This window comes from Gossypium raimondii, chromosome 7 (genome assembly GCF_025698545.1).
Source record: "Gossypium raimondii isolate GPD5lz chromosome 7, ASM2569854v1, whole genome shotgun sequence".
NCBI lineage: Eukaryota > Viridiplantae > Streptophyta > Magnoliopsida > Malvales > Malvaceae > Gossypium > Gossypium raimondii.
In genome coordinates, this window is record NC_068571.1 from 42,716,450 (window position 1) to 42,724,604 (window position 8,155).

At 31.9% G+C, this 8,155-nt stretch overlaps 1 protein-coding gene across 1 annotated transcript; it reads right to left on the reverse strand.

The window, feature by feature from the left end:
- Positions 1 to 2,314: 2,314 nt before the first annotated feature.
- On the reverse strand, positions 2,315 to 3,572 carry LOC105789967 (1-aminocyclopropane-1-carboxylate oxidase 3). Its single transcript, XM_012617329.2, has 2 exons — positions 3,369 to 3,572; positions 2,315 to 3,283 (listed from the first exon to the last, which is right to left on the reverse strand). The coding sequence occupies exons 1-2, from the start codon at positions 3,468 to 3,470 to the stop codon at positions 2,444 to 2,446; spliced, it is 942 nt and encodes a 313-aa protein (XP_012472783.1). The 5' UTR covers positions 3,471 to 3,572; the 3' UTR covers positions 2,315 to 2,443.
- Positions 3,573 to 8,155: the final 4,583 nt, after the last annotated feature.

The window sequence follows — 8,155 nt, forward strand, 5'->3', positions numbered from 1 at the left end:
GGTTCTGACATTTGAAAAATATTATGATATCAATCGGATTCCTCCATCGGTTTAGTCATTAAATAACAGTTCATTTGGATGAGGTATGGAATATGGATAGGGTTTATGTTTAACACTGGTATATATATGTTTATTTATTTCAGATTATAGGTGATTGTAATGTTGGAGAATCTATGTCCCCCTCATTTTCATGATGTATCAAAAATAAAAGAAGTTGTCAGAATCAACATTTTTGTACAAGTCCAAGAAGCCCAGCCTAGCTAGGCTTAGATTATGTGATTTTTATTTAAATGTCAAGTACAATGATATTCCCAAAATTTATGATTCATTTTTTAGCTTGCCCTCCATCTCGAAAAAACTTATTTATTGTGGGCAATGAGTATAATAGAATCAAACTTTTACCATTGGGACAATATAGAGATTGCATTTGTTTTAGATGTATTGGATGTTTGATCCGGTTTGCTTATCTTCCTTTGTGGCTATCAAAGGAGAGTTGAGGATCCAACTCTAAATATGTGTAGATTTTATATAAAAGAAGATTATATTCTTTGTGGCTATCAAAGAAGACAAACAAACACATACATATCCCATTGGCAGCAAATTCAAGATTATATCTTCAAAAGTGAAACAGATCCTTTCTTTTACTCTCTCATTATAATTAACTACTCCACTTTTGATTTGCTTACTTTAAAGCTTAATTTTATAAATTTATAGTGTAATCTTTGACTAATCCATCTAAGATTGTTTCTTTTTTCACAACATTAGCCCTTAATCAAGGGCTGCTATAGACTTAAAATGGGTATTTACAAATAATGCCATTTGATCTAAAATTATCGGATTGCATCTTTTATATGGGGAAGCGATCCATTTATGTAAAACTCACTATTTTGTATATTTTATACGATTACCATTTTAGTGATCCAACTAATGAATTTATTATATAATTATACTTGCTATTAATATAAAGTTCGAGTCGATTCGATATCTCTATTGTATAGATATAAAATATTGTATATATTAATATTTATTGAACATTAATTGATTTTTTACATAAAATAAATAGTTAAAATTTTTAATTTACGTCAAATTCAACATATGTGATCTATATGAATAGAATATAAAATACGATGATTATATCGTTGAAATGTTAATTATATAAAATATACAATAAAAGGTCCAAATAATTTTACACTAGTCTAAATGAATCATTTTCTTTACTGAAATATTACTCTCTTTAAAATTTTAAAATTAGTCTACAATTTTGACCTTTAAAATAAATATGTATTTTTTTTGTAAGAATATGAGATTCATCATTCAAAATACATCATGGTTATAAGTTAAATGCTGCATTCACCATATTTTGGATGATATCTCATTTTAATTCATTAATGTAAATTACATGATCTTCAATTATGACTTTTCTTCCAAAGATTGATCCGCCAGCCATGAAAATAATTTATTTCATTAAAACATTAGGTTTATGTCATACACAAAGTCATCCAAGTTTTCTTTTTCCCACAAATAAGTAATTAACAATGAAAAAAGTCAACAAGGAGTTCCTCAAATTCAATGCTCTTTTATGTTGGATTTATTCTAACAATGGTAAGATATACTTTGTCAAAGTCTTGCAATGTCAAGAGGAGTGTTGTTAGAAAATTACATTGCATTTCAGCAAATTAACACTTCTCTTCCAATAGGGGTGTTGGTATTTCTCACTCACATCTTTTATAATTGCTTCCCATCAAATCACATCATTAACTTAACAACAGTACGTTCGGCACCTAAAATAGAAAAACTATCATATTCACCTCTTTGTATTTTATAAAGTTTTTAATTTATTTCTTTAAAAATAATAAAAATATAAATTAGTAGAATATTAAAAGTATTTTAACTGGAGAAAACACATTACTCAATTCTGCCTTAATTCAATTACAGCTCATAAATTAGAAAAGAAGATGTAACTCTAAAATAGGACCGACATTCGAACTGTGTTTTGAAGTTTCCAGCTGCCTTAATTACATCATAATAAGATTGGTGTGAATATGTTGTTTCCCTATAAAGATTCTTTATACGTGGATTCAAATAATTAAATAACAGCTTTTATGTCCATCAAAATTCTACTTGTATAGTTGTACCTGTTCCGCTAAGAAAGTTATGAATTTAAATTAAATAAATAGATTCAATTAAAGAAAAACAAGCACCCCGGATGATTCTTGCATATCTTCATGTTCCTTACTGGCAATCCATTATTTCCTTTGTAAGCAATTTTATTCTATCAAATCTTTTATGGTAGAAATTGACAGGGTCCTCACTGTTTAGAATAAAATAGATTATTCAATAGACTATAGTCAACATTGACTTCTTTTTTCTTTAATACACCATTACAAAGCTTAAAATAGACTAACAGATCAAACTCAAAGCTACGTCAGGTATTGAATTCTCTTTAAGCTGTTGCTTCCCTGGCTTTCATGGCTTCAAACCTCGGCTCCTTGGCCTGGAATTTAAGCACACCGTAAAGCTTCATGTAATCTTCGAACACAAATTTTGGGTACAATCCTTTCTTCTCTTCTTCTTCTTCTTCTTCTTTCTCCACCAGGGCTGGCGCCGGGTAGATAACGGCGTCGCTGCCGGGGTTGTAAAACGAAGCTATCGACATGCGAGCCCCGTCGGTTTGAGCAATCACCCTGTGCTCCACGCTCTTGTATTTGCCGTTGGTGATCACCTCCAGCTGGTCTCCCAGGTTGATCACGATGGAGTGGCGCAAGGGGGGAACATCCACCCATTCCCCGTCTTTAAGAAGCTGAAGGCCGCCCACTTGGGGGTCTTGGAACAGCAAGATGATGCCACCGGCGTCCGTGTGGGCTCTGAGTCCCTTGATTTTGTCTGGGGTGGGACATGGTGGGTAGTTGCTAACTTTGGTGCCAAAGGTGGGACCTTTTGCCCCATAGAAAGCCTTTTTCAGATATCCTTTTTCTAGACCAAGGTTCTCACAGAACAGGTCCAGCAGCTCCTCTGCTAGTTTCTCCAATTTCAATGCAAATTCTTTCATCACCTTCCTGTATTCATCGGTTAGATCTGGGATTTCAGCCATGTTGGATTCAGGGAGATGGCGCAAATAGAAGGTACTTTCCCAGTCCATATCAGTAACCTCAGCCTGGAGACCCTCAAGGGCCTTGCTTGCCACCAGTTCCTTAAACCTTTGCTCCATGCATTTCTTGTAATGCTCCTTCGTCAAGCTTTCCACTCTGTCCATAAATTCATAGGGAATCCCATGGTTCAACACCTGCACCAAAGGAACCACGCTAATAATTAGCAAAAATCTACCAAGGAGAATAGAGTATATATACATATAAAGTAGCAATCGGTACCTCAAAGAAGCCCCAATTCTCACAGGCATCTTTGATTAGATCCATGGTTGCTGCTCTCTCACCATTCAGTTTCTCCAAGTTGATCACTGGGAATTTTCCCATTTCTCTTACCACTTTATTTTTTTTCTAAAGAACTCTCAGAGTGAGGCTGTTTACGGTGGGGATGTTATTATGCAAAAGCTTAGATTTGTTTAATGCAGAATGGAGGAAAGGGGTATGGGGCTATTTATAGATAGTTACAAGTGAGGTTTAAAGGTATATAATTCAAGCAGATGTCGGCTTGTGGGTCAAAAATTAATGGTATCAACAAATTAACAAAGGAAGCGAGGAGGAAAATTGGAAAATAATACTATTACTAGTGTCATGGGCCGCAGTTCAAAACCTGTGACCATCGCATCAAATGCATTCGATGGAGATCTATTGTGTAGATGGGGATCATTTGACCCACAAGAACTAACCTGATTCGGTAAGTTGTTGGAGAAGCCTGTCGAATTAAAGCTTAGTTGGCCCAATAGTGAAGAGATGGCAACTTAGGCTATTTTGGTAACTAATTTTAAAAGATTGATAGAATCATATCTTGTAAAGTTTAGATTAGATTGGATTAGATTAGATATGACATATCTTGTAAATCCCATGGTTTAAGGGATAAAGATAAATCTCGTCTGTCGATGTATTGTAATCTTGATCGTCGGTTTTGGGGGAGCTCAACTATAAATAAAGAGTCTCCCCCTCATTTGTACTCACCCCATTCATTGTTTCATTATTCTTTGTGAATAAGAGAATATTGAGAGCATTTACTCAAACACTTGGGGTGTGTTCTTTCTGTTGTTTTTTTTATTGCTTCTTTTGGCATAAATTGCTTTCACTATACAAATTGGTGCCTTAGAGGACTTCTAAAGGAATCCTCACCTAAGTAAAGACTGACTTAGGCGAGTTTGGACGAACGGATCGCCTAAGGCCGCATGAATTGCGAGATGAAAGATCTACCCCGTAACACTAGTACATGCATAATTCCAATTTTAAAATCATTTCTTAAATGTGGTATTTAAAAAGTATAGACTTTTTTTTTTAAGTCATAACCTACTTTACAAAAAGGTATGATTGAAAGTAAAATAATAAAATAATATATTTAGAAGTGGATACAATATCTACTAATTAATATATTTATGGAAAATTTTTATATTTGAGTGTTTATAGTCGAATTTTATCATAAACAAATATTATGTATAATATTTCAAAAGTTATTTTAGATTTAATATCATCGTATATAAGCCATGCTCAAATTTATTCCATTTATATAAATTTAAATATAAAATATTTGTTAAAAGTATATTAGAAAAATCTAACAAAATCTAAGGCTAAAATTGATTTCCGATGTTGAAGTAGCTATCAACTCTTGGGAGCTTTGTGTGTTGGGGTTGGACACATTTTGATGGCTCTTTTTGAGCCATTTCTTTCTTAATATTTGACCAAAATTAAGTTTGGACCAATCCTTTGATTAAGTTAAGAATTTATTGGCAACCAAAGGAAGGTGCACAGCTCTTTCACACCATTCCACTCCTTGACCGTCAAATAAATTTATGGTCTATTTATTTCATAAAAATTAAAATTTAGGACAAATTATATAAATGGTCACGCAATTATGTCTGTGTTCCTGTTTTGGTCACTCAACTTTAAGAATTTTCAAAATAGCACTAATGTTTGAGTTTGTTTTTGTTTTGGTTATCCGTTGTTAAATTGATAGCAAAAAGCTTTTTTCTAACTAGTATAATAACACATTTAGTCCTCAATACTTACTTATTTTATCAATTTAATCCTAATTTTAAATAATTTAATTAGTTTAACCTTCACATTTTAATTGTTTTATTTATGGTTGAAATTGTTCAATTTGGTACATAAGTGTCGAAACCATTTTTTTTATTTTAAAAAAATAAAATAGGAATCGACTTTGAAAATTAAATGGGAGTCGTCACCGATCTTTTATTGAGGTGTGATCGGTTCACCATTTAAAAATGGTTTTGGTCTGCGAAATTTGAGAAAACAAGTTCGGGAGTCGGTTACGCACGAGGAAGGGTTAACACCCTCGTAACGCCCAAAATTGGTACCAAATTGATTGTTTAATGTCTTAGTGTCAAAAATTTGAAAAGATTTTAAAATACAATCCTTTGAAAAGAAAGTTTGAATAAAATGGATTGGATGATTAGACTCACTTATAAATTGTCACACTCAGTAAGTTAGAGTGCAACATTTTAAATCCTCAAAATTAAGTTTATCTTTTAACTTTTAAAACCTATGCATTTTAAGAAGGATATTTGATTATTTGGGGTCAAATGAGAAAATCAAAACCCAGTAAGTTAGGGTTTGATTTCACAAAATTCCTAAATATTGAATATTATCTTTATTTTTATTTGTTAGAAAAATCCTCGTCTCGAGAAAATAATATGTCATATCCAATGAGTTAGGACACAACATATCGAATTCCCGAGAATGAGCTTTTTATTTGTGTGTTAATTAAAAACGATATTTGGTTTCTTAGATCCCGAGGAAGATTGGAATCCAGTAAGTTAGGACACAATCTTTTCGAGGATCCCAAATTCCGAGTGTCGCGTTATTTTGAAAGACTTTTGTATAAAATGATTTTTGATACTTAACTGATATTAAACATAATCTTTTGAACAAGTAAAAACATACAACGCGAAATGGTGATTCGTAAATTAAAATGTATGCTAATGAACGTCAAAGAATCATTAGATACGAGCAAGCAATACAATACACGTAAGAGCAATTATCTCACATTATATACAAATAATAACTTTAATATTCGAAAGCTAATGAACTAAAAACTAATCTTAAACGAAGCTCCAAGCAAATTATACAACAAAACGCAACAAGTTTTAAAAAGTAAAAAATAATAATGTGAAGGAAATTATATAGGTATATATAATATAACATTGTAAAAATATATATATTATTATATAGGTCTTTTAAAACAAAGAAATACATAAAAGTAAATTTCAAAATACAGTATAAAATAAAACCCTAAAATATACAAATTATATTGAATTTACAAAAACATAAAAAGAATATGATATCTTAAAATAATACATAGTAATTTTAAAATAATAGCATATGATAACTTAAAAATATGAATACATAATGCATCTAAATAATAATCTATGATAAGTTTAAAACTATAGTATATGATAAATTTTAAACTATTATGCATGATAAATTTAAATAATATTAATGGTAATTTAAAATAATAGTATATTATATATTAAAACAATACTAATGAGAAATTTAAAACAATGTTAAGATTAAATACTAAAATAATACTATATTTAAAAATAAATATGTCAAAAATAATAACTAATTAGATTTAAAATTAAAGTAATAAAAAACTAAATTAGAATTGAAACAAAGTTAAAAGAAAAATAAAACAAAATAAAATAATGGAACAAAAATTAAATTGAAGTAAAACAAAATTAAATAGGCAGCAAACATAAATAAAAATAAAAGGATTAACTTTGTATTCGGTTAAAAACTGAGGGACTATATTACAATACGCGCAAAGAAGCAGGGATCTAAACAGTAAATAGCCCAGTCTTTCTATGCGCGTTTCGAAAAGGACTAAAATAAAACAATACAAAAATTTCAGGGTAAAATAAAAAAATAAAAAAGAGTTTAATCGCGAAATCATAAAAGGCAGAGGGACCGGGGTTGCAAATAACCCAATTAACAGGGGCGCACGGATCCCCCATGGAACAGGTCAGGTAATCGGGTCATAAGCCTTAAACGGCATCGTTTGGAATTTTTATTTAAACCAAATTTTCTTAAAAAAACATTTGACAACTCTTGAAAAAAAAAACTGAGGCTTCTCTGCTAGGGTTTCGGCCCTAGCTCTTTACACCGCTCCTCAGCCGCAGTTCCACCGTGAACAGTGGTCTCACCACAAAGGGCTTTTCGGCTCCTTTTCGCGCGGATCCGAGGGCGTCTCCAGGTAAAACCTCTAACTCCCTCTTTTTTTCTTTTATTTGCTCTCTATATATTTATATATGAGGTTAATAACAAACGGAAAAAGAAAGAAAAGCCATCGGAGAAGAAAACAGAACGGAAGAAAAAGAAAACCTTCTTTTTTTTGTATTGATTTCGTGCCCTCAAAAAAATAGAGTACATCCATGGGGGTTTTATAACCCGAAAATAAAAAGAAAAATCAAAATAAAAAAAAGAATACAAATTTCTTTTTTCTTTTTGTTTTTCCTTTTTTTCTCTGCTTTTCTCTTGCTGTTTGTTTGTGTGCTGCGCAGGTACGGTCATACGGAGGCCAGCTGGAGGCTCGTGGTGGCGCTACGTGCGTGAAGAGGCAGGCACGCGTGGGAGGAGCGGACGTGGCACGTACGAAGGTGTGCGGTGCTGGGGGTCACTGCTGCGGCGCTCGTGCCATTTCCGAAACCCTAGGGTTTCTATTTTGTTTCGGTTTTGGGCTAGGGATATTCGGGCTTGATTTTGGGTAGTGGGTTGTGTTTAGTTTGGGCCATATTGAGCCCAGTGTAAATAGACTATTTTTGGACTATTTTCATTTGGTCTTTATTTTTGTTTATTTATTTCTGGTTTGGGCCGGGCAAATTTGAGTTATTACAATAAGTACCCTTTTTGTTTATATTTTCAAGATGTTGCCGTTAGAAATTAACTAAACAACATTAAAAATAATAGAAAATACAAATTAAAAATATACTAAATAGTAAAATTATAGAAATAAATTAATATTTGTAAAAATTAAAATTTCA